This window comes from Nerophis ophidion, linkage group LG15 (genome assembly GCF_033978795.1).
Source record: "Nerophis ophidion isolate RoL-2023_Sa linkage group LG15, RoL_Noph_v1.0, whole genome shotgun sequence".
Taxonomy (NCBI): Eukaryota; Metazoa; Chordata; class Actinopteri; order Syngnathiformes; family Syngnathidae; genus Nerophis; species Nerophis ophidion.
This window is the reverse complement of record NC_084625.1, coordinates 9,439,677-9,467,354: the sequence shown is the minus strand read 5'-3', so window position 1 is coordinate 9,467,354 and position 27,678 is coordinate 9,439,677. Positions and strand designations below refer to the sequence as shown.

Here is a 27,678-nt window from a genome sequence, read left to right as displayed (position 1 = left end):
CCACCCGAACGCCTCTCTAGGGAGGTGTTTAGGGCACGTCCAACCGGTAGGAGGCCACAGGGAAGACCCAGGACACGTTGGGAAGACTATGTCTCCTGGCTGGCCTGTGAACGCCTCGGGATCCCCCAGGAAGAGCTAGATGAAGTGGCTGGGGAGAGGGAAGTCTGGACTTCCCTGCTTAGGCTGCTGCCCCCACGACCTGACCTCGGATAAGTGGAAGAAGATGGATGGAGATATATATATATGTATATATATATATATAGCTAGAATTCACTGAAATTCAAGGGTATCATATATATATATGAAAGAAATACTTGACTTTTAGTGAATTCTAGGTGTAAATATACTCCTCCCCCTTAACACCGGCCCAAACTCCATAATTCTCAAGGTTGGCAAGTATAATATTAAAAATTATGTGTCAAATACTATCAAAACATCTAATGAAATAATAAATGCCGTTGCAATTTAAAAAGCAGCAAGTGTCGTTCAGTTCCATGTATTTAGGCTAGCTCGACCAGAAATACTTTAGGAATAAATATTGTTTATTTTTCTAATGTCTTTAAAATACAATGTATAATATATGTAAAGGTTTACCTGTCTTGACTGAAGAGCCACGCCATTAAAAAATGAATTATAACGCCGACATTTGACCACTAATTGCTGACTCATGTCCGTGCATCGTGGAGTGACAGCCACATTTACGTCACGAACGATTTCCGGGTACCCATAGTGCACCTCGGCAGGTAAGCGGTGAAATATGAACAAAAATGGCCGCTGGACGACGGCGACAGGTGGGTGGTCAAACAAAGTGATTTTTTTAAGCCCCTTGGTTTCTGTAAACATTACGTTCTAACGCTGGAAGTATGATTTTAAATGTGTAACACCACCGTAAAAGTTGCGTTTAACCAATGTTAAGGAAAAACGGAAGCAAAGTTATGTAATTTGTGCTCAGTTGCACACAACAATGAACAAGACAGTGTCCCCATTCCCTATATAAGAGTTCACATTTGGTATTTTTTATAAACGGCTGTAACATAGAAATGTTTGTCAACATTATTATGCTCCAGGCAAATATGTTTCTACATAATGTCGCTTTATGAAAGTAAGGCCTGCATTTTCTAATTGGCTTAATAGTTTACAATTAGCAATCAAATCTTGGAGGATGATTAAGAGCAGTGGTCCCCAACCACCGGGCTGCAGAATAATGTTTTATTAAAAAAAATATATATTTTTTTTATTTTTATTTAATCAACATAAAAAACACAATATACACTTACAAGTAGTGCACCAACCACAAAAACCTCCCCTTTTCATTACAAAAACGTCCCTTTTTCATGACAAAGAAGAAAAAAAAAAAAGGAACCCCCCCGGGCCGCGGGACAAATTATTAAGCGTTGTATCTGCGGATACAAAAAGGTTGGGGACCACTGATTAAGAGTACAAAATCCCTCAAATCGATATGTGTGAAGTGAATTATATTTATATAGCGCTTTTCTTTAGTGACTCAAAGCGCTTTTACATAGTGAAACCCAATATCTAAGTTACATTTAAAGCAGTGTGGATAAAGTGTCTTACCCAAGGACACTTTGATTGATTGATACTTTTATTAGTAGATTGCACAGTTCAGTACATATTCCATACAATTGACCACTAAATGGTAACACCCGAATAAGTTGTTCAACTTGTTTAAGCCGGGGTCCACGTTAATCAATTCATGGTATCAATTCACACAACGGCAGTGACTAGGATGGCGGAAGCGGGGATCGAACCTGGAACTCTCAAGTTGCGAGCATAGCCACTCTACCAACCGAGCTATACAGCCCCATATATATATATATATATATATATATATATATATATATATATACATATATATATATATACATATATATATATATACATATATATATATACACACATATATACATATATATATATATATGTGTATATATATGTGTGTATATATATATATATATATATATATATATAGCTTCACGGTGGAAGAGGGGTTAGTGCGCCTGACTCACAATATGAAGGTCCTGCAGTCCTGGGTTCAAATCCAGGCTCGGGATCTTTCTGTGTGGAGTTTGCATGTTCTCCCTGTGAATGCGTGGGTTCCCTCCGGGTACTCCGGCTTCCTCCCACTTCCAAAGACATGCACCTGGGGATAGGTTGATTGGCAACACTAAATTGGCCCTAGTGTGTGAATGTGAGTGTGAATGTTGTCTGTCCATCTGTGTTGGCCCTGCGATGAGGTGGCGACTTGTCCAGGGTGTACCCTGCCTTTCCCCCGATTGTAGCTGAGATAGGCGCCACCGCCCCCCGCGACCCCGAAAGGGAATAAGCGGTAGAAAAATGGATGGATGGATGGATGTATATATATATATGTTAAAACACTTAAAGTGATTTAGGTAGACCTTTTTGTCTTTTCATATTTTATTATTATCATTTATTAAAATGTAATACTCTATCTGTATTTGCATTTGTTTTCTTTCCTTGACATGTTCTGCTGATTGTAGGTTATGTTGAAAGTGCCTTGACTTTTGTCCATTTTCTACCGCTTATTCCCTTTGGGGTCGCGGGGGGCGCTGGTGCTTATCACTACTACAATCGGCCGGAAGGCGGTGTACACCCTGGACAAGTCGTCACCTCATCGCAGGGCACTTTCAAAAGATGTGCAGGAAAATACTGCTATTCCCTCACTGTTTTCGGGCAACTTATTTGCCTACTTACTTGGTTTGAGCCATTTCTTTTTCATACTTCTACCGTGCAGTTGTCCATGAGCACAAATTGGGAAGAGGTCGCTATGGTCCATGTGGATGTTCTGAATGTGTCGCTCCACAGACTTCCACTTGGCAACCAGAAGTTCCCCCTCTCCAGGCGGTGTAGACGCTGCTGCCCAGTAGAGGTGGTTAATTATACTTAGCACCCAGGGCTTCAGGTCTTCACAGTCCTTGAGCTTGAGGATGGCCTTTAGTTTCTTCCCGATGGATTTTGCAACATGCCTGGCATGTTGACTTTTGTGTGCATTATAAATGTATGTTTGTTGCTCCATAAAAAAACAAAACAATGAACAAGACAGGCTGGTAATGGCGGCCTTCATCTTCCTAATTGAAATGACACAAAACATATTTCAAAATAAAATATAAATTGACGTCAATGAATAAAGTGTGTGCATTAGTAAGTTCATAAATTAAACTCTTAAAGTTCCAACTCTATATAAAGTGGCTTATTATAAATGTTTCTCTTGAAGTTCACCCTCTTCCACACCGCGCTAAATCTCTCTAATAGCATACCACCAAAATTAGCACTTTTTAGGCCATTTTGTGTTTTCGCAGCGCTTAAATATAGTTCCCAATTATAGTGATTTACGGTTGTAATACGTCTCGGTTGTAAATATTGAAAACGCTGTCAAATGAGATTTCAAACACGGAAATAGGCAGGACTACTTTTTTCTTTATTTTTCCACATTTTATCAAAACACTTCACTCATCTTAAGTGTTGCCTTGTTGAAGTAAAGCATCTAAAACTGTGGTGAATGAGAGGGAGGTGTGTGTGTGTTGAGATAATGACATGTGGTCATAGGTGTGATGCAGATGCTCGTTAGATTGCTGCCTGCTTTGTGTGTTGACACTAAATGAACTGTGTTTGTGTTCTCACTTCCTCCTCAAGGTTGAGCCATGGAGCGGGATGCTGCGATGCGTTCAGGCGTCTGCGCACACCTTGATGCCTCGCGGGGTGCAATTACCAGTCCTTACGTGGCATCCAGGTCAGTCATGCATATGATCCCCTTTTTGCTTTTTCTCTCTTTATTTCCACCGTTTTTCGTTATTATTATTATTGTCATCACAATAGCTAGGGTGTTTGCAGGTAGACAAGTTAATGGTCCTGTCAACCTTGATCACTTGATTGCATGGCTATACATATAAATATATAGAAGAATATATATATGTACAGTCCATTTAACTGTCTTGCAGAGCACTTAGGCGATGTAAGAGTTTTTCTTTTGCGGTGATTGCTTTTTTAAAAATTTCACAGTATTAACACCTCTGCAGTCAATTGCGTTACTTGGAAGACTATCAGAAACGTAGCAGCTTCCTGTTTTGTAACCACTTCTTACCTCAAGAAGCAGGAGTGAGTCATTCTGAAGTATCTGACCTATGTGGTGGGCAATGTTTATATTTTAGCTGTGTGAAAAGGCTACATAAACTTTTATATTAGTACGTTTTTTGTTATTGCTTAGGAGGGCTGGGTAACAAAATCAAGGTAAGGAAAGCTTTTCGTCAGCCTCATATCTGGTTTCGCCCCTGAATATTATCAGGAAATATTCAAATTTAGATTTTTATTTATTTTTATTTTTTTAACTTAAGAGATTTTTTAACACTTGTAATCATACAGAAAATAACACTGTTTAATCGACAAATAGTAATATTTATATATTATATTCCTTTTTTTTACGACAAGTAAGGTTTTGCCTCTCCTGGCCGTGCATCTCTGCACTATGCTAATGTTAGGTTCCAATAGTAATGTAACAATTACCAATATGACAGGGGAAATGCCCTTTTTAGTAATTTAGCCTATTGTTCACAATCATTATGAAAGACATGATGGATGTATTATTTTTGTTATGCATTCTAACTCGTAATTACACGGCGTCAAAGGGAGGTCCTCTATTCCGCCCATAAAACCCAATAAATAAGCATCCAAAAACGGCCAACATTACTCCATTTATATTTCGTGAGTGGAATATTAACCAAGTATTAGTTTTTATTATAAGCACTAAACGTAACCAAACTACGTTTAAAAAACCCAAACCGCGCACATCACACACAGGCACCAATGCAGAGGTATCATAAGATTAAACATACAATCTATTGAATAGCTAACATTTGAAGAAATAATCAAATATACAATTCTATACATTGAGTCAGAGAGTGCTAAAACTGCCAAGATTTGTGTATATATACCAGTGTTCGGCTTTTTAAACATCACAAAATGCTTTTCTTTTTGAGAAAGTCAGATTTTGTGTTTTGTTTGTTTTTGTTGGTGCTATTTTAACTGTTTTTAATACATAAACAAGGTTTGCCTTTCCTTTTAAATGGACATTTTATTAGTCATTTACATTTTTGTAACAGCTGAATGAGCAGCACGGTTACAGTATAAATATTTATGAATGAATTAATCATCTCTGTTGTTAGTAAGCATGTCCCTATATTAACTTAAGCTGCATTTCTAAGCTGATGGAAAAATTAAAACCATTAAATGTGCACGCTTTATTATCCAACTACTCATTGAGATAATTGTTGACAAATCGACTATCAAAATAATCGTTCGTTGCAGCACAGGTCGAAAATAAATTTACTAAATACATATAGGAAAACACTTAATTGCACACTCACCGACCGATAGACTCCTGAATTGCATCAAAAAGCTGATTTTACCAGCATTTATGTCAGTCGTTTTTTTTGTGCGTATGCAAAGATAAGATGGAAATAGTACTTTATATCCTGTATATTATGTTATCGTCTCGTGTTTCCTCAAACCAAGTCGCAATGTCGCCGTTTTTTTACATCAGATTAGCGGCTAATCCAATTTCTTACTGGTCCATCTCGCCAAAACAGTAATAAGTCCCGTGTAATAATCTAAATACAAATGAACACCGACGTGTTTATTTTATAGACATGATCAGAACAAGTGGGAGTGCATTAGACGAGAATGAATAACACACAAGCTCCAGGCAGCAGCAGCTACCTGTAAAACAGTCTCACAGTCTGTGAAGCAGAGGGGTAGGAGCTCTGCAGGCTGCACACTAGAAATGCCCACATTAGTAAATCTGTCAATCAGTGATGTCCCCGATTCCCCACTGTTAAAAAAATACTCTAAACCCTGTGGGCTTCCATAGCTGTGCGCCACCTACCACCGAAATGCATGAACCTTATAATTTCACCCTTTGGCCTTTGAAAAAATAAAATAACACTATTCAACATTTTAATAACATTATAAGTCAGAGAAGGCAAAAATCATCATAGCACTCAAATACTGTAATATGTTTCTTAAGATGCCGGACCAATTGTTATTAATTCTTCTTCCAAGGAAAATAGAAGAACTAACGTCCCTTAAATTTACAGCATTGCAATTGCAAAAATTATTACGATTGAATTTATCCTTTAAGTAAAAGAGCAATCATAAAATTATAAAAATGTGTGTTCACTACTGGTATTCCAACTAGGGCTGGGCGATATGGCCTTTTTTTAATATTGCGATATTTTTAGCCCATATCGCGATATACGATATATATCTCGGTATTTTGCCTTAGCCTTGAATGAACACTTGATACATATAATCACAGCAGTATGATGATTCTATGTGTCTACATTAAAACCTTCTTGTTCATACTGCATTAATATATGCTACTTTTAAACTTTCATGCAGAGAGGGAAATCACAACTAAGTCAATTTACCAAAACTGTATTTATTATAGTTATTAGCAGGTGACTTTTGAAACAATGCTACATATTAGCATTTATGCTACTCTTGGTAGCAACGCTTGTGCCCCACACTTGACAAATTAAAGTTGTCTATTCGACATATTCCCGCTTGAAGCCAAACCACCGCCAGACGGGAATTAATTAATTTCATCCTTCATTTGTAACCAGATTCGCACCTTCTTTCTCTCGTATTATCCCTCGCAACACCCCGCTAGCATCACAGCTAACGTTAGCCATGCTGCTACCTCACTGCTGGGCGAGGGCGTATACGTATGTGATGTATGATGTGACAGTGTGTGACGTATGTAAGAAGGTGCGCTCGCTGTCTGTGAGAAGGAGACACAAGGAGTGGAATAGCTTGTAGTGTAATGCCAGCAGCTAAAAGCAACTGCGTGAGAACGTATACTTCAATATTACGACAGTCATTTACTATATCGCACAGAGACAAACCCGCGATATATCGCATATGTCGATATATCGGCCAGCCCTATTTCCAACAATAGGAAATAAAATATATATTTTATAATGATAATACAATGATACTGAATAGATCAAATACCGAATGGCGGCAGACTGAATCGACTTACTCCAAAGAAGAAGTCAACGGTTGTTCAACTGCAGCTAAACTAGTCAGTCATTGCGTAAATGCTCGGCTTTGTCCCGCCCATCGCACGCTCAGCATCCCTGGGAGTCTAGCGGGCAGGCCCGGACGCTGGGAGTCCTAGTGATGATTGCATGATCTGACAGGGAAATCAGCTAGTTGTTCCAAGTTAATCTGGTGTCTTTTCCATACTTTTTAATGACTTTTTCTACATTTACAATTCACGGGCGACAAATCTAGCATCTTTTTCTGGTGTTATTGGAAACTGTACTTGCGTTTGGAGACCCTTGACTTCTATTTCTGCAGCGTCTCCGACAAGAAGCAGGCGGTCACACTAGCTTTGCACAGCAGACTCGGCTAGCGAATCCCCTCCTTAAAAGACCAGCAGCTGGCATTGCACTCTTGATATTTCCACATTTTGCAGATTGCTGTCTGCTGGTCTTTGATATATTGAAGAATGTCCACACCCTCCACTGCAAACAATTGCGTGCATATTGCTTATGTCATCACTCGCCTGTGTCGGCTGGGGACATCTCTGCGCTGCTGATCCGCCTCCGCTTGGTATGGTTTCCTATTGGTTCCACTGTGGACGGGACTCTCGCTGCTGTGTTGGATCCGCTTTGGACTGGACTCTCGGGGTTGTGTTGGATCCACTATGGATTGAACTTTCACAGTATCATGTTAGACCCGCTCGACTTCCATTGCTTTGGGTCCTCTGGGGGGGTTGCCCACATATGCGGTCCTCTCCAAGGTTTCTCATAGTCATCATTGTCACCGACGTCCCACTGAGTGTGAGTTTTCCTTGCCCTTATGTGGGCCCTACCGAGGATGTTGTAGTGGTTTGTGCAGCCCTTTGAGACACTAGTGATTTAGGGCTATATAAATCATCATTGATTGATTAAGGCACTGCTGCTTCCGTGCAATTTTGGACCAAAATTTTCAATGGCCAAAATCTCAGTGCATCACTAAAATTATCATATGTGGTTACATCCCTACCTTCCAAACAAAAAGCCGACGGGTAAAACTAAAGAAGATGAGGGGACTCACTTGCATTACCACTCAGTTCTCCGTAGGCCATGAATTTACAGTTAGATGTTTCGAATTAAGGGTCTCAGATAAATAGCTCAGGTACATATTTGCTTTTATTTTGCACTTCAATGCAATTTGCAGTGATGGAATGTTGCAGTACAAGTACACTTTCAGTTGAAATTCCTTTATTTCCAAACTGCACTTTGACACAGTCTTGTTTACAGGTTAGGTTTAAACTGTCCAATTTACAAGTTTACATTAAAACACCTACAGTACCTATTTGAGGTGAATTGAAAACATTTTGTAGATGTTTATTTTGTAAGAGAATTGAGACATTTATATACTGATGTGAGATCGATTTATGATACCGGTAATCGATCTGAAGCCTCAAATTGATTTAGGCCATGATCCATCCATTCATTCATTTATTTTCTACTGCATGTCCATGATACCCAGCCCTAATTAGTATCAGTGTTTTTGCTTTTTCTCTTTGCCTTGTGTCCATTTTATTTTTGTAATGTGCTGAGAGCCAATTCAAAAATTTCTCCTGGGTTGCATTTTGAACACCCATGCAAAGTTTGTGTGACATGCCCCACCCATCATTAAGGCAGGAATCCCTTTTAAAGGACATGGGCAGTTAAGCCTCTGGATGCCATTTGCCTGTTTTAACATGTTTGTGTTCAAATCCACAGTTAATGAGTGACAAATCAAAGAGGACATTTTTAGAACTTCACAAAGGGTGTGGCTCATCAAAAAGGTAAGGCTTGTTCTTTACATTTTATCAGAAATAGTTACTTGTCACTTCTTTTTGCACTTCATGTGGATTGAACTTTCACAGTATCATGTTAGACCCGCTCGAAATCCATTGCTTTCGGTCCCCTAGAGTGGGGGTTGCCCACATTTGAGGTCCTCTCCAAGGTTTCTCGTAGTCATCATTGTCACTTGCGCCCCATTTGGGTGTGAATTCTCCTTGCCCACTGTGTGTGAGTTTTCCTTGCCCTTATGTGGGTTCTTCCGAGGTTTGTACAGTCCTTTGAGACATTTTTGATTTAGGGCTGTATAAATAAACATTGATTGATTGATGTAATAACTTATGTTGAATTGTAGGGATGGGCAATAGAGTCTAAAATCTATGTTGCAAATTTGCAATATACTTTTCAGCATCTTGTGATAAGGATGGAGATCACAATATTTGGTAATATACTGTTAAATGATGGTTACTTTTTTATAACATGGTTCAATCTACACTTCTGTTCGAATGTAATAAACACTTATTCCTCTGTTGGATACTTTACATTAGTTCGGGGCGATACTACAAATTTGTAGTTACAGGGGCAATATTCAAAATCATTGAATAATTACATTTATAGTCAGACAAAATTACATTTAAAAATTATTTCATTATTCACTTATATTATACAATATTTTGGGCAAAAACTACTATTGGCTCAGATTTACTGCAAGTCCTTTGGTCACCGCCCTTTAAGTCCTTTGTTTAGGGACTTATTTCTAGCGTTTGTAAACGACGAAATTGACAAAATTACTGATCCAATCATTAAAGTATCAACCTTATCATACAATACTTGGTTTCGTTCCACCCACGTCACTTTACATTCAAGAAATCTAGCTGACCTGTTAGCATGGCATCTTGTATCCTCCTAAGGCAGGGGTGTCCAAACTTTTTCCACTGAGGGCCGCACACTGAAAAATCAAAGCAAGCGGGGGCCATTTTCATATTTTAAAAACCAATGCAATATATGTATAAAAAATATACATTTAAGCCTCCACTCAGTTATGATCCCAGGCACCCCAAAAGGTTTTGGCAAAAAAAAATATTAAGAATGTGTCATTATTCAGAATTGTTTTTTTAATTATTAATCAAGTTTTAAATCTCTAGATTAACATTAGGGGATAAAAATGGAAAAAACACAAAATATGCATTATTTTCACCCAATAACTTTTTTAGGTGGAATATTTGAGATTATATAATAATTGGAGCCTTAATTTTGGATTTTGATCTATTATTTTTTGAGCTATGACACTTAAAAACAAACCACACTAAAATAATTAGGGATCCAAAAGTGTCCTACTCATTAAAGTGTTAAAAAATAAATTATACATTTTTTTTACTGTTTACTTTTAGCACAATAATTTCGAAATCAACTTCAGATATAGCCTTCAATTATTAGTTTTATTGTTTGTTTTAGGACCTTCAAAAAAAAAAAACAGCTCAGTTTTTTAATATGGCAAAACACAAAATATGCAACATTTTCCCCAAAAAATATTTCAAAGTGGAATATTTAATGTGACGTAATCGGAGCTTTGAATACGTCAATAATTCAAAATGACATTGATTTTGATTCATTATTATTTTATAAAGAAATAAACAGCCTGCTTGGCAGCTTTGTGTTATAAAAGTAAGCATTGCAACAATTTCTTGTTACATTTCACCTGTTTGCTCTTTTATACCACTTTTTATATATTTTGTTTTCTTAAAATGTGCCGTGGAGCCATTAAAAAATGACCCGCGGGCCGCAAATGGCTCCCGGGCCACACTTTGGACACCCCTATCCTAAGGTGTGTAGTGTAGTATGTTTGGCTATCCTTCCCGTGAGAACATTGAAGCAGCTACGCACCGTGCGAGCGAGGACGCGTTTGTTGCAACTTGTCAATTTTGTGGTACTTGGCTAGCATGTAGCATAGGCAGGCTTTACCACAATATGGTGATAGAAATTAGGCCACATTTATCATATGACTATCATGCAACGTTATTTAAATGCTAAAAGGTCACTTTAAATGCATTATTGAAAAGTTTGACACAGGAACAGGTTAAAATTTGCGTCAATTATGAGTTCCAATGATCCACTGTAAAATATGTCTTCCTAACTTAATATTGAACTCCTCTTGAGCAAAGATGAATAATTAAGTAAAATAGTCTGGTGGTAAAGTGTGTGGGGGTCATGGCAGCTTCAAGAGTGAGAGGAAAACAAGCCAGCATCCATCATCCTCTCCATGCATGATGATTGCATAGGTGAGGGCATCAAGAGTAGAGGGAGAGATGACACGTTCGGACACATCTCTGCTCATAAGTAAGGGCCTCAGTGTTTACGGGGGGGCGGGGGGGTTGTCGTGATGAAACCCTCTTCTTGTGTAAAATGGCTGCAGGGAGAGAATCACTCAAACATAGCAGTAACGTGTCAACAGGCCAGTAATGATGGCTGATGATGTCCACACCTGGCCAGGTCAGTCCAAAGAGATAATTAGAGCTAAATCAGATAGATGGGTGTGTGTTCTATGTCGTGTACATCTGAGAGAGATGCCAAGGTGCTCCATTGTGCTACTGCCTGTCAGCTTAAATTAGGGAGTACAGGCTCGGCCAGTGTAAAAAGAAAAAAAAAAAATCAATCAATACTTGATGGAAGATTGCTGCCCGGAAAATCTGTTTTGATTCTAGGATTAATTCTTGACCAAGGGCCGGAGCAAAATGACATGCCATTAGGCTGAAAATGAACACGTTCTGCAGTGGAAATTGGATGGAAATGCAGCATGGGGCGCTTGTTTGTGGGGACGCATGGGACTGAAGGTGTGGCAGCTGTGAATGAGGCCTTCCTAGGCGATGTTTTCCAGGCCATTGTTGTCTAATGCACTCCTCTGAGGGCAGGTCTGCTCTCCGGTGTTTTCCTTAAAGCATGAAGAGTGAGAAAACCTGCAAAAAACCAAGGGCAGTTTATAGTTTCCCCCCCTTACATCTCTGCTGAACAGTGGGAAGATGCATTATTAATGGCTGAATAATGTTTGCCATGACATGCTGGAAAGTTCAACAGGAAGCGGACAGTGATTTGAACAACACTAAATTAAACATTTACTGTCTTGTTTTCAACAACATGTTCTTGATAGAGCTCCTTTTATTATTCATTTAACAATATGTTTTCATGTCATGGTGCATCTTTCATTGAGCTAGACAAATGCAATTAAAGTGTGCATGTAAGAAATAACTCGGATTATATAATTAAACCAACAGCTGTGTATTGTTAATATTTGGTTTCATTCCATCTGATTACAAGTAGTTTTCGCAGGTAATCCAACTAACCACTATTTCTTATCTAGTTGTTGCAGCGCTTTGGCGCCACCTGCTGACAATTCAAATGCTTTTGTCATTTTATTAAAAAAAATAAAATAAATAAAAAGACAGTTTTTGTAGCCTGTTGTGACTGCGTGGGTTCCCTCTGGGTACTCTGGCTTTGTCCCACTTCCAAAGACATGCACCTGGGGATAGGTTGATTGGCAACACTAAATTGGCCCTAGTGTGTGAATGTGAGTGTCAATGTTGTCTGTCTATCTGTGTTGGCCCTGCGATGAGGTGGCGACTTGTCCAGGGTGTACACCGCCTTCCGTCCGATTGTAGCTGAGATAGGTACCAGCGCCCCCCGAGACGCCAAAGGGAATAAGTGGTAGAAAATGGATGGATGGATGCATTTTGACTGGCAACCTGTAGTCCTCACCTGTCTGAATTCATGTTGTCCAATTAGATTTGCAGGTGTGTCTTAAGGGTGGGGTTCCTGCAATACTCTCTTCTCCAATTGGGCGAAGCGTTTCAGCATGTGGTTGTACACCTGTGGACACACATTGAAGAGGTCACCTGCCAGGTTCTCTTGAAGTTAAGTTAAAGTACCTATGATTGTCACACACACACACTAGTTGTGGTGAAATTTGTCCTCTGCATTTGACCCATCCCCTTGTTCACCCCATGGGAGGTGAGGGGAGCAGTGGGCTGCAGCAGTGCCGCGCCCAGGAATCCTTTTCGGTGATTTAACCCACAATTCCAATTCTTAATGGTGAGTGCCAAGCAGGGAGGTAAGGGATTGACCACAAAATGATTAGAAGATAAAAGACAATCAGCATTCATATTCTATCATTCTTCACTATATATATATATATATATATATATATATATATATATATATATATATATTTGTTTTTTTTTTGTTTTTTTTTTCCCCCACACATACACATGACAGACAAGGCATGCACCTGGAGATAGGCTGATTGGCAACACTAAATTGGCCCTAGTGAATGAACATGAGTGTGAATGTCTGTATATCTGTGTTGGCCCTGCGATGAGGTGGCGACTTGTCCAGGGTGTACACCGCCTTCCGCCCGTGCAGATGGGATAGGCTCCAGCATCCCCCGCAACCCCGTAAGAAAAATGTGGTAGAAATGGATGGATGGATGGATGGACATATACACATACCTGTTGTGCAGTAGGCTGCGGCGTGGCAACAAGTCGTGCTTCCGGAGCTTTCTTCAGCACGTCAAAGAAGGAAACACCTGATTTGTCAAGCAGACCTAAAGCCCAGTCAACCAATCAGAAAGAGTTCATCCAGAATTATGCAGACGTTAAGGTTAGCATGAATCATGCCAAAAAGTCAGTAATGTACAGTGGGTTTATGGCTGGGGAGAGACTGACCAACTCACATATATTCCTCAAGAATCAGACGGTAAATACTTTATAACTAGGGGTGTGCCGATCAAATATTAATATTGGTCCGATATAAGCTTGCATGTAAAATATCCCATACAAGCAGTCCCGCAGCGTGTTTATTTGTACAAAGCTGAACAGCCAGTTAACGTCGAAATGTCCTCCAATTACCACATAATGTTGGTCTTTTCTTCTGTTTGAGTCAAGTAATTTACTAAAAAGGTAAACATGCTGTAGGAGCTAGTAAACAGGATCCAGGCACATTTAGCACACAAGCTAAACATACCTAAGTGTCCTTAAGTGAATATTGCAGTCAAAAACAGCAATTTTGTCAATATAAACAAATATCAAATAATTATAGTTGGATATTACTTACACATACAAAGTCTGAGACAAATGCATACTAGTTTTTAATATGTGTTTCAGCCGTGTGAAATTCCTAACAAAACGCAAAATACATTTTTGTATTGAATGCTCGCCTCATCAGCAGGTACTTGCTGTTCCTCTTGCATTTCTTGCCTAAATGGCGCACTGATTTGCAGGACAGGGAGATGATCAGGAGCACGGAAAAAGCGTGATAGTTTGCTAACCATTTAGCGAGCATACTTGTCGCTTGCGTTTGCCCTTCGAGCTACAACGTTGGTGGCTGTCTACTTTGTTGCAAGTCATATTTAGGTGATTTCAATTAGGGCTGGACGATATATACGATATATCGCAGGTTTGTCTCTGTGCGATATAGAAAATGACTATATCGTAATATTCGAGTATACGTTCTCACGCGGTTGCTTTTGGCTGCGGGCATTACACTTCAGGCTCTTCTCACTCTTTCCTGTCTCTCCTTCTCACAGACAGGCAGGCGCACATTCTTACATACGTCACATACTGTCATGTCATACGTATACGCCCTCGCCCAGCAGAGAGGTAGCAGACTGGGCTACGTTTGCTGCTTACGTAGCCGTACGAGTGGGAATACGAGAGAAAGAAGGTGCGGATCTGGTAACAAATGAAGGAAGAATTAATTCCCAATAAAAACAGCAGAGGGTCCATCGTCTGGCGGTGGTTTGGCTTCAAGTGGGAATATGTCGAACAGACAACCGTAATTTGTCAAGTGTGGGGCAAAAGCGTTGCTATAAAAAGTAGCATTACTGCTAATATGTAGCATCACTTAAAAAGTCACTCGATAGAGAATGAAGAGAATTTCACAACGTCCGTAGTAACCTACCACATAGTGAAGTGAAGTGAAGTATATTTATATAGCGCTTTTCTCAAGTGACTCAAAGCGCTTTACATAGTGACACCCAATATCTAAATTACATTTAAACCAGTGTGGGTGGCACTGGGAGCAGGTGGGTAAAGTCTCTTGCCCAATAACACAACGGCAGTAACTAGGATGGCACAAGCGGGAATCGAACCTGCAACCCTCAAGTTGCTGGCACAGCCACTCTACCAACCGAGCTATGCCGGTTGGTAGTGAAGGACGAATACTATTTGATTTCCTAATATGCAGCTCATTTTTATTTGACACTTAAAATGTCTCTGACAATCTTGCACTTTCTGTTTTGGAAATGACATGAATGTTTGTGCCACTGCTTAATAACTTTAATAAATACACTTTTGGTCAATTGACTTAGTTGTGATTTCCCTCGCTGCATGAAAGTTTAAAAGTAGGATATATGAATGCAGTATGAAGAAGAATGTTTTAATGTATACACATATAATCATCATACTGCTGTGATTATGTGCATCAAGTGTTCATTCAAGGCCAAGACAAAATATCGTAATATATATCGTATATCGCGATATTGCCTAAAAATATTGAGATATTAAAAAAGGCCATATCGCCCAGCCCTAATTTCAATACGAACACATAATTCCAAACCAGTCGTAGTTTCAGAGTATTTATTAATAGCTAGCGAGAAGGAATATTTTCGATGTGACAAATTGTAAGCGGAGGTCACAACTCCCGAATATTATATATGCCAAGTATGTCTTACCTAAGAAGGCGTGGCTCCACTAAAGAGTTGCGAAAAGGGAAATGTTTTGAGTTCTTTGCATGCATGTTATATAATTTTATATTAAATTTGAATTGATAATAATGTAATAATTATCCATTACAAAAAGTGTAAGCTACTTTGTATAGGACATGTAAGTGTCAAAAAAACTGCCAAAAAAAGGTTTGCTATATGAAAACAAATCTTCGTGCTGATAGAAATGTGCCTATTTTTTCCTCAAATAGTACTCACATCCCTAGTACTTGTATCGTAGGCATCCCTATTTAGTTGAGTTGAGTTTGAGTTTATTTCAAACATGCAAGCATACAACATGATACACCACAATTTCCAGTGCCCTTTTCAACATGTTTGAAAAGGAGTAGGAAGAAGCAGAACTTATTTAATGCTACCCCTTTTCATTTGCATAACAGTTGCTAAAACTTTTGTTCATTTCCTATTCTCAATCTATTCACAATATACTCTAAGTAGTCACAATAAAAATAAATAATTGGTGAAGTAAGTTATATTTCATGTGATGAGATAAGATTATTTTGAGAATGAATGAATGGATGAAATACATTCAGAACGTTTATCATGGTTATTTGTACTTTGTAAACACTTTAAGCTTGAAGAGTTTCTTGAAGTGGATCATATTAGCACATTGTTTGGTTGCTTTGCTTAATTTAATTCCACATACAGATTATACTGAAAGTCTTAAGTGTTGTACGTGCGTACAAATGTTTTAAATTACATTTTGTTCTAAGATTACATTTCTCCTCTTTGAGAATTTATACCACTTTATTAGACAACTTGCTATTTGCAATCATATTTTATGATTTTTGTTTTTCATGTCAGGCTGTGCTAGCAGGCATGTCAGTGCGGTGTGTTAGAAAGCTCGCTATGGTTAGAGTTATCGTACCGTGCATTGCTCTGTAGGCGGAGCCTAGACAGGCCGAGTTGGACACATCGATTGTGTACACCGGAGCGTTGAAGACATCAGACAACACCTGACACACACAATTGACAAATGCATACATGCTAGACAAAGGAATGTGTGTGTGTTACATTTCACCTGCAGGATGTCTTTGTTACACGAGGCACCCCCCGTTGCCAAAACTCTACTTCCTGGAACTAAAAGCAGACCAGACTAAGACAGATGTGGTGTTTGTGTATGTGGACACAGTGTGTTTGTGTTCTTACTGATGGAGTAACCGAGGAGCTCAGCATGGAGTCTACGTGACAGGAACTGACCCTCCACCAGCGCCCGCACCTCCGCCTGAGCACTCACTGTGGACACCTACAGGACACATCAAGTACTGTCTGCTTTGTTCGTCTGCATTAATCTACCTTGTTGTTGTCGGCGTCAAAGAGATGAATCCCAACAGCGCGGGGCATGATCTCAAGCACATCAAAGAAAAAGCCTGGACGATGCCAACAAGAAATCAGAGAAAGAGAAAACGGTAAGCGTGTCAAAATAAAAGCCTGAAAAATGCCAACAGAAAGTCAGAGGAAGAAGATCAAATAGTTAATGGGTACGAAAAAGAATCCCACCGATGTAGCCGTCGTTTCCCAGAGGAGTTTCTCTCAAAGCAGCTGAGAAGACCTCCCAGGATCCTTCAGCACAGCGGTTCCTCACACGCTCTCTGGTCAATGATCCGTTCTTGAAGCTGAGGCCCACACACTTACATTGCATCAACAAGAGGGGATCAAATCAAGTTGAAAAAGACCACACTCACCACAACAAAGCCATGAACTGCTGCCAGTCAACAGGGTTGACCAACACGTGACCCTCAGGGGCGGGGCGAGGATGCTGGAGCCACACAAACACTGTGTCGCTGGTGCCCAGGCTCACCTACACACACACACACACGCACACACGTCATGTGAGCAGACACGGTCATGTGACACAAGGTGCACTTACAGCAATGTCTCCTTGCTGCAGTCGCATTCCCGCCAAAGACGCTGCCAGGACAACAACAACAACATCACCACCACACTGACAGGACCACCTAGACAGGATTTACCTGGGTTGTCTCCAGTGAAGGCCACCAGCTTACACGAGTCGAGAAAACCAAACCTGCGCACCCAGTAAGAGGAGACCGGACCCTGCCAGGGCGGGGGTTAGAGGAGGTTAAAGGCCATTAAGCCCCAGCGTACCAAGTGGGGAAATATCTCACCAGCACTGACACGGAGGGAAGAGGTGTTCCAAGCAGGCGGTCCAGGTTTGGAGCGGTGGCCTCCAGACAGATCTCAGACCATTTTTTGGTCCTGATGTCCAGAAGGTTCATTCCAGAACCTAAAGGACAAATGAACCGACTGACGCCATAAAGATCATGTGTGATTGTTACACACCAGTGACACCACGTACCGTCGCTGTAGTCGATGGCGGCGTAAGCACCCAGGAAGAGTGACGCTGCAAAGCTGCTGACCAGTGAGATCCTCTAAAACACACACAGCCGTCAACAAGGGTCGTGGGGGTCACGGGTCACCAGCTGACCTCAGTGTCTTGGAAGTTTCGCGGTTGCTCTTGGTGTATTTTGGCGATCTGATTTCCTGTGAAACGCTGAACAAGCACACAAACTTCCATCATATTGTCTGTGTATGTGTGTGTTAGTCACCTACCTCATAGGCCCTGGACCCTGTGATGTCAGCCAGCCTTGCAGCGCCCCCTACTGCCTCCTGGAGACGTTCACACTGCAGCCCAGTGCTGGAGTCCATCCACACCGGAGAGTTACCTACAGAAAAACTGTCCTGGAAGACATCACATGACATCTGAGCGTGCAGGTGCACACACACACACACACACACACTGCAGTAGGGTTGTACATCTTTATACAATATGAATTCAATATGTATCTCGATTCATTGGCAACGATACGATTTAAAAACAATATTTTTTTAACAAAACAGAACAATTCAATAAGATTCAGTAGTGTATGAACGATTCGATTCTAAGGTTAACATTTGTTGGACACATTCATTTTTTTTTGTACACCACAAAAGAAGTAAAACTATTCTTTTTTGTGCTTGTGTGAGAGAACGTTGGCACCAAGCACTTAGAATAGCTCTGACCAATCTAAGTCTGAGCAGGAATTGATGGCTAAGAAACTTATCAGTCAACTGATCGGATGAAAGCCATGAGAAGAATAACCTGATGAATAAGAACACTCAAAGGCACATTTTTGTCAAACATTAAGAAACAGCATAGTCTATAAAAGTACTTATGGTATTTGCAAAAGTGTAAAACATATCGCCAAAGATGCTGTAAGATATGGACCAAAAAGTACTTGTTAATTCAACATTTGTTTGATGATATTATTGGGGACGGCGTGGCGCAGTAGGAGAGTGGCCGTGCGCAACTCAAGGGGCCCTGGTTCAAATCCCACCTAGTACCAACCTCGTCACGTCCGTTGTGTCCTGAGCAAGACACTTCACCCTTGCTCCTGATGGGTGCTGGTTGGCGCCTTGCATGGCAGCTCCCTCCATCAGTGTGTGAATGTGTGTGTGAATGGGTAAATGTGGAAGTAGTGTCAAAGCGCTTTGAGTACCTTGAAGGTAGAAAAGCGCTATACAAGTACAACCCATTTATTTATTTATTTATATAAAAATGATCAAGTCAAAATAAAGAACCTCAGTCTCAAGTCCAATAAAAAAATGATCCACTATACTTCAGAGCTGCTCTGCATATCTTGCAAATTAGGTCAATGACTATGTTTACACTGCAGGCCAAGATTTGACTTTTGATTTTGTCAGATTTTTTCCAAATGGCTGTTTACACTCCCAGTAAAATGTGATTATCAGACTCCAGTGTAAACGTGCACAGGCCTTGTCGTCATGGGCACTTCGATAAAGTGACAAAGGAAGTTGACCCGTGGAAGTCACTACTACTACTACATAATAAAATAAAAGTCGCGACACCTTAAAAATTTGTGGGGGGTTTTCACATGAAAGTAAATGTAAGTAATATCATGGATGTATAGTGTAATCTATTGGGAGTGTTGTAATCTTTTTATGGCTGTTAAAGGCCTACTGAAAGCCACTACTAGCGACCACGCAGTCTGATAGTTTATATATCAATGATGAAATATTAACATTGCAACACATGCCAATACGGCCGCTTTAGTTTACTAAAATACAATTTTAAATTTCCCGCTGAGTTTCCTATTGAAAACGTCGCGGAATGATGACGCGTGTTTGTGACGTTATTGGTTGGAGGGAACATATTAGCCCAGCACCACTTACGGCTAAAAGTCCTCTCTTTTCATTGCGCAATTCCACAGTATTTTGGACATCTGTGTTGCTGAATATTTTGCAATTTGTTCAATTAATAATGGAGAAGTCAAAGTAGAAAGATGGAGGTGGGAAGCTTTAGCCTTTAGCCACACAAACACACGGATATTCCTTGTTTAAAATTCCCAGAGGTGAAGCTTTACTATGGATCAGAACGGTCAAGCAAACATGGTTCCCGACCACTTGTCAACCGGCAGGTTTCGGTGAGAAAATTGCGGTAAAAAGTTGCCTTTTACCGGAGATCAGCAGAGCTTCTGTCTTGCAGCTTTGTGACTTCTCTCAGAGACTGGCGTCAACACACTCCCATGACTATCAGGTACTATTTAACTCACTAAAACACTAACAACATAATAGAAAGATAAGGAATTTCCCAGAATTATCCTAGTAAATGTGTCTAAAAACATCTGAATCGCCTTTTTTTTAAAACTTTATTTTTTCTTTTCTAGTCCTTCACTCTAAATTTCCTCATCCACGAATCTTTCATCCTCGCTCAAATTAAATGGGGAAATTGTCACTTTCTCGGTCCGAATAGCTCTTGCTGCTGGAGGCTCACATTATAAACAATGTGAGGATCCCTCACACCGGTGACATCATAGTCTACTACTTCCAGTACAGGAAAGGCTTTTTTATTAGCGACTAAAAGTTGCTAACTTTATCGTCGATGTTCTCTACTAAATCCTTTCAGCAAAAATATGGCAATATATAACGAAATGATCAACTATGACACATAGAATGGACCTGCTATCCCCGTTTAAATAAGAAAATCTCATTTCAGTAGGCCTTTAAGTAGAGGAAACACACTTCAGCGTGGATCTACGAGAACTTTTTTTTTCAACTCACATGTAAGCAAATGCACCACAGCGTCAATTCCAGTCTTTCAACAAACGCTATTTCTTCTAAATCTAAATATATTTTAATGTATTACATATAGTCTATTATTTGTGCACTGTTGACATGTGATGCACCGAAAACGTGGTCTTAAATAGAAACCGAAACCAGAAGTTGTGATGAAACATCCATTTAGGCTAAGGACTGCAGCTTTCCAGTGCATACGAAGGATGTTGCTCACCTAAAACTGACGGGGGGGAAAAAAACAGATTCAGGTCGCATTTGAAAAGATTCGATTCCAAATCAGATTCAGGACTACCTTTTAATGTGGCCTGAATCTGATGTCAAAAGATCAGATTTGAAGCACTTTGGAGCATTTAGACTGGCAAAAAAATCAGATGTGTCAATTAAGAGCAAAAAAAAAAAAAAATTAGATTTGGTGTGCAGTGTTAACGGGGCCAATGTGTCAAATGTTTTCAGGCGGATATATATCCTGTTGACACTGATTTTAGAGGTCGAAAATGAAAGAATAATATGACAGGCATACCCTCATCACCTATTTGGGGACTTCATGGGGGCATGTTCTTACTGCTGTGTTTGGAGCTACAAACATAAAAATTAAGTACCCGGTACTGGTAATCATTCTGCGAGACAAAACTGTTCTCTTTTCTACAAATCAAACTAGTGATGTCACAGACGATTGACGGTGGTGTTGGCATTCAGCAGCCGTTACGTATCTTGTAGAAATCTGGGGTAATTACTTGGTAGGCAGACCTGGCTCTTGCATTGTTCGTCCATCCATCTGTCCGCTTATCCGAGGTCGGGTCGCGGGGGCAGCAGCTTAAGCAGGGAAGCCTAGACTTCCCTCTCCACAGCCACTTTGTCCAGCTCCTGCCGGGGGATCCCGAGGCGTTCCTGAGCCAGTCTTTGTTTTACAGATAAACTGTCAACTGATTGCTAGTCTCGCGCAAGACCCTGTCCATGTATTTGCATCCATTCTCGTCTGCAGTTACGTAAGCTAACATAGTAAGCGCAGGAATCTTTTTGTGGACGCCCTGGCTGTCGCGTTGTTTTAAACAAAAAACATCCCGCTTTTTATATTTTTGCATGTTACCCGGTTTATGTTTCAATACTCCATTATTATAAAGATTCACAGCTGATTCTTGTCAATTCACCGCAGTCGAATCACTCACTTGTCAAACCGGATATCCGTTCGCATCGGTTTATCGCTAAAACCCCTAACACACCTGTAGCTGTTGGTGAAGGCCGAAGGCAGGGTCCAGCTGCTGGAGGGTCCGAGACGCTCCCGTCTTCCAGTAGACGCTGCCGTGTTGCTAAGAGGACAGAGGACATCATCCACCACGCACTTTGATCAGACAGCCAGCCGCATGTAACAGAATGTGGGTCACCTGACCGCTGCCGGACAACGCCCGCACACTGGAGAAGTCAAAGCCCGCCTTCTGCATCTTGTCCAAGAGGAGGTCCAACGCCTGGACGTAAGTAATCAACATTAGGAAGCCACTCGGAACATCATATCATTAGATCATCTTCATGTTCCCCTACTGTACCTTGACCCACATGAGAACAGGCGACGTGACCCTTAGGCCGTCAGCAGCAACATGGACACCCCCGTCAGTCCTGAACCACCAAAATAAAAGTCAAGTCTTCTCCTGCATGGACTTGCTGCCCACTCGCTAGTTAAATGCCAAACTATGTCAAGACAAATATTTTACATCAACTATTTGATCTATAAAAAAACTAGTGTTAACTTCTCATAGACTGGGACATGCTTGTAGTTGACATTAACTACTACTGTACATTATATTGCCCAAAGCAGCAGCAAACTTCACATTAACTACAGGGTTTCCCACACATTCATTTATTTGTGGCGGGCCGCCACGAAATAATTACGGCCGCCACAAATGAAAATAAAAACTTTTTTTTAAATATTTTTTCAGCTTTTGACTCGCTCATAAAAGCAATGGGACTGTCTGTGAATGGAGCTTGTAGTTACATATTATATTATATAAATATGTACATTAAGTGTTGAAATTATATTCCAACTCCGCGTTCTTCTTGGTCATCGTCGCCGCCGCTGCCTCACTCGCCCCTACCGCCGCCCGACCACACCACCACAAATAGATGCCTGACCCGTGGGAAACACTGAACTACTATGAACTTGCAGCATATTACATCAACTACTGTTTACCTGCCGTAAAAAATACAGAATGTACTATGAAATTGCGGCAAATTTAAGATTAAATACCGTGAACTTGCAGTGTACTTTACATAAACTAGTGCATACTTTCAGAAAACTACATAAACTTACAGTAATTCTTAGTTTAAACTACTCATTTTCCCCAGCGTTTTACCTTTTTCCCCCCATCTTACAGGGCACCTCGTGGCGACCCATCAGCGTTCCTGTTCTGTAACCCTGTACACTCTTTGTCTAATCTTGAACGGCTTTGTGCTGAAAACATAGTTTCCTAGTACCTGTGCAATGACAATAAAGTCCTATCCTATTTAAAACTGTAGCAAGCTGTTTATAACCTTGCCCAAAATAGCAGCTCAACTCACATAAACTACTATAAAAGTGCAGTGTACTTTACACATGCATGTTCAAAGTAGCAGCAAACTTTACATACACCACTATGAAATTGCAGCATATTTTACATGAAGTATGAAATTGCAGCACACTTTCTAGAAACTACCACAAAACCGCAGTGTACTTTATATAAACTATGAAATTGCAGTGTACTTTACATAAACTCTAAAATTGCAGTGTACTTCATATAAACTCCACAAATTGCAGCATACTTTACACAAACTACAAAATTGCAGCATACTTTAAATTAGCTATCAAATTGCAGTATACTTTACACAAAACTATGAAACAGAATACTTTACACAAACAATAAAATTGCAGTGTACTTCACACAAACCATGAAATTGCAGTGTACTTTAGATAAACTATGAAATTGCAGCATACTTTGCAGAATAATTTACATAAGATATCAAATTGCAGCATACTTTACACCAACTATGAAACTGCAGAATACTTCACACAAACTATAAAATTGCAGTAGACTTTAGGTTAAGTATGAAATTGCAGTGTACTTTAGATAAACTATGAAATTGCAGCATACTTTGCAGAATAATTTACATAAGATATCAAATTGCAGCATACTTTACACAAACTATGAAACTGCAGAATACTTCACACAAGCTATAAAATTGCAGTAGACTTTAGGTTAAGTATGAAATTGCAGTGTACTTTAGATAAACTATGAAATTGTAGTGTACTTTAGACAAACTATGAAATTGCAGTGTACTTTAGACAAACTATGAAATTGCAGTGTACTTTAGACAAACTATGAAATTGCAGTGTACTTCACATAAACTATTAAATTGCAGTGTACTTTAGATAAACTATGAAATTGCAGTGTACTTTAGATAAACTATGAAATTGTAGTGTACTTTAGACAAACTATGAAATTGCAGTGTACTTCACATAAACTATTAAATTGCAGTGTACTTTAGATAAACTATGAAATTGCAGCATACTTTGCAGAATAATTTAAATAAGATATCAAATTGCAGAATACTTTACACAAACTATGAAACTGCAGAATACTTCACACAAACTATAAAATTGCAGTAGACTTTAGGTTAAGTATGAAATTGCAGTGTACTTTAGATAAACTATGAAATTGTAGTGTACTTTAGATAAACTATTAAATTGCAGTGTACTTTAGATAAACTATGAAATTGCAGTGTACTTCACATAAACTATTAAATTGCAGTGTACTTTAGATAAACTATGAAATTGCAGTGTACTTTAGATGAACTATAAAATTGCATTGACTTGACATAAATTACAATGAAATTGAAGTATACTTTACACAAACTATGAAACTGCAAAATACTTCACACAAACTATAAAATTGCAGTAGACTTTAGGTTAAGTATGAAATTGCAGTGTACTTTAGATCAACTATGAAATTGTAGTGTACTTTAGATCAACTATGAAATTGCAGTGTACTTCACATAAACTATTAAATTGCAGTGTACTTTAAACTATGAAATTGCAGTGTACTTTAGATGAACTATAAAATTGCATTGACTTGACATAAATTACAATGAAATTGAAGTATACTTTACACAAACTATGAAACTGCAAAATACTTTACACAAATTATACAATTGCAGTGTACTTCACACAAACTATAAAATTGCAGTGTACTTTAGATAAACCATGAAATTGCAGTGTACTTCATATTAACTATGAAATTACAGTGTACTTTAGATTAACCATGAAATAACAGTGCACTTTAGATGAACTATAAAACTGCAGCATACTTTGCATAAACTATAAAATTGCATTGACTTGACATAAAATACAATGAATTTGAAGTATACTTTACACAAATTATGAAACTGCATTGTACTTTACACAAACTATAAAACTGCAGTACACTTTACACAAACAATACAATTGCAGTATACTTTACACAAACTATAAAACTGCAGAATACTTTACATAAACTATAAAATTGCAGCGTACTTTACACAAACTAAAATTGTCGTGTACTTTGCACAAACTGTGAAACTGCAGAATACTTGACATTAACTATAAAATTGCAGTGTACTTTACACAAACTATAAAATAGAAGTGTACTTTACACAAACTATAAAATTGCAGTGCACTTTACACAAACTATAAAATTGCAGTGTACTTTAGATAAACACTGAAAATGTATGGACTTAACATAAATTACAATTAAATTGCAGTATACTTTACATAAACTATGAAACGTCAGAATACTTTACAAAAGCTATGAAATTGCAGTATACTTTACACAAACTATAAAATTGCAGTGTACTTTAGATAAACAATAAAATTGCATTGACTTAACATAAATTACAATGAAATTGCAGACAGTATACTTTACATAAACTATAAAACTGCAGAATACTTTACAAAAGCTATGAAATTGCAGTGTACTTTACATAAACTATAAAATTGCATATATATTTGACATATATTACAATGAAACTGCAGAACACTTTACACAAACTATAAAATTGCAGTGTACTTTGGATACACTGAAATTGCAGTATACTTTACACAAACTATAAAATTGCAGTGTACTTTACACAAACTATACAATTGCAGTTTACTTTACACAAACTATGCAATTGCAGTTTACTTTACAAAAACTATACAATTGCAGTGTACTTTACACAAATTATACATTTGCAGTGTACTTTACACAAACTATACAATTGCAGTGTACTTTACACACACTATACAATTGCAGTGTACTTTACAAAAACTATACAATTGCAGTGTACTTTACACAAATTATACAATTGCAGTGTACTTTACACAAACTATACAATTGCAGTGTACTTTACACACACTATACAATTGCAGTTTACTTTACAAAAACTATACAATTGCAGTGTACTTTACACAAACTATACAATTGCAGTGTACTTTACACAAACTATACAATTGCAGTGTACTTTACACACACTATACAATTGCAGTTTACTTTACAAAAACTATACAATTGCAGTGTACTTTACACAAACTATACAATTGCAGTGTACTTTACACAAACTATACAATTGCAGTGTACTTTACACACACTATACAATTGCCGTTTACTTTACAAAAACTATGCAATTGCAGTGTACTTTACAAAAACTATACAATTGCAGTGTACTTTACACAAATTATACAATTGCAGTGTACTTTACACAAACTATACAATTGCAGTGTACTTTACACACACTATACAATTGCAGTTTACTTTACAAAAACTATACAATTGCAGTGTACTTTACACAAATTATACAATTGCAGTGTACTTTACACAAACTATACAATTGCAGTGTACTTTACACACACTATACAATTGCAGTTTACTTTACACAAACTATGCAATTGCAGTTTACAAAAACTATACAATTGCAGTGTACTTTACACAAATTATACAATTGCAGTGTACTTTACACAAACTATACAATTGCAGTGTACTTTACACACACTATACAATTGCCGTTTACTTTACAAAAACTATGCAATTGCAGTGTACTTTACAAAAACTATACAATTGCAGTGTACTTTACACAAATTATACAATTGCAGTGTACTTTACACAAACTATACAATTGCAGTGTACTTTACACACACTATACAATTGCAGTTTACTTTACACAAACTATGCAATTGCAGTTTACTTTACAAAAACTATACAATTGCAGTGTACTTTACACAAACTATACTATTGCAGTGTACTTTACACACACTATACAATTGCATTGATTTGACATAAATTACAATGAAACTGCAAAATACTTGACATAAACCAAAGTAGCATGCAAAGAAGTATGTAAGTGTGCTTTAGTGTCCAAACAAGCTAACTCTGAGTGTGCTGCCACCTGAAGTGTGCGAGCTGAGAGTCAAAGTGCACATTGTCCTGGTGGATCACGTCCAGATGCTCATCGATGGCCACCACTTTCAGCTGCACAAACAAGTCCAGCAGGTCAGTCAACTCTCACGCAGCATTCAACACGAATCAAGTAAATAAAATAGTAAAATAATAATAATAAACACTTTAAAGTGTCGACATTGTCACGGCTGTTCAATTAACATTGTGAAATACATCACGTGATGAGCGTTACTATCGTTATGTGACAACTCGTGCACATCAGACGTTAACTTTATAGTGATGAAAGTGTGTAAAAGATGATGTTTAAATGTTTAAACATACCTGCTGAGTGCTGAAGTCAAAGCCAAGGTACACTTCTTTGCTGCCTTGCACCGTCGCCATCTTGACCGCGCATGCGCAAGGAGGCAGGGTTCCTTTTTAAAGGGACGGGCGCCCTTCGCTCTGATTGGTTGGCTCGTTGCTAGGAGACGGCGACAGCAAGCTTGAAGATGGCTACTAGCGCGGATTGGTG

General features: G+C 38.9%; 1 protein-coding gene across 2 annotated transcripts; it reads right to left on the bottom strand.

The window, feature by feature from the left end:
- Positions 1-8,286: 8,286 nt before the first annotated feature.
- xylb (xylulokinase homolog (H. influenzae)) lies at positions 8,287-27,632 on the bottom strand. 2 transcript variants are annotated; one of them, XM_061921479.1, is made up of 20 exons: positions 27,489-27,630; positions 27,157-27,239; positions 22,275-22,344; positions 22,116-22,196; positions 21,954-22,040; positions 18,211-18,339; positions 18,086-18,151; positions 17,957-18,029; positions 17,766-17,884; positions 17,613-17,694; positions 17,510-17,550; positions 17,325-17,440; positions 17,140-17,255; positions 16,936-17,009; positions 16,789-16,885; positions 16,661-16,719; positions 16,508-16,595; positions 13,370-13,464; positions 12,621-12,731; positions 8,287-11,824 (listed from the first exon to the last, which is right to left on the bottom strand). In XM_061921479.1, exons 1-19 carry the CDS (start codon positions 27,546-27,548, stop codon positions 12,663-12,665), a joined length of 1,605 nt encoding a protein of 534 aa, XP_061777463.1. In that variant the 5' UTR covers positions 27,549-27,630; the 3' UTR covers positions 8,287-11,824; positions 12,621-12,662. The 2 variants fall into 2 exon arrangements, 1 of the variants encoding a protein (XP_061777463.1); XR_009809779.1 differs by lacking the exons at positions 8,287-11,824; positions 16,508-16,595 and having other exon boundaries at positions 27,489-27,632.
- Between the last annotated feature and the right edge of the window lie 46 nt (positions 27,633-27,678).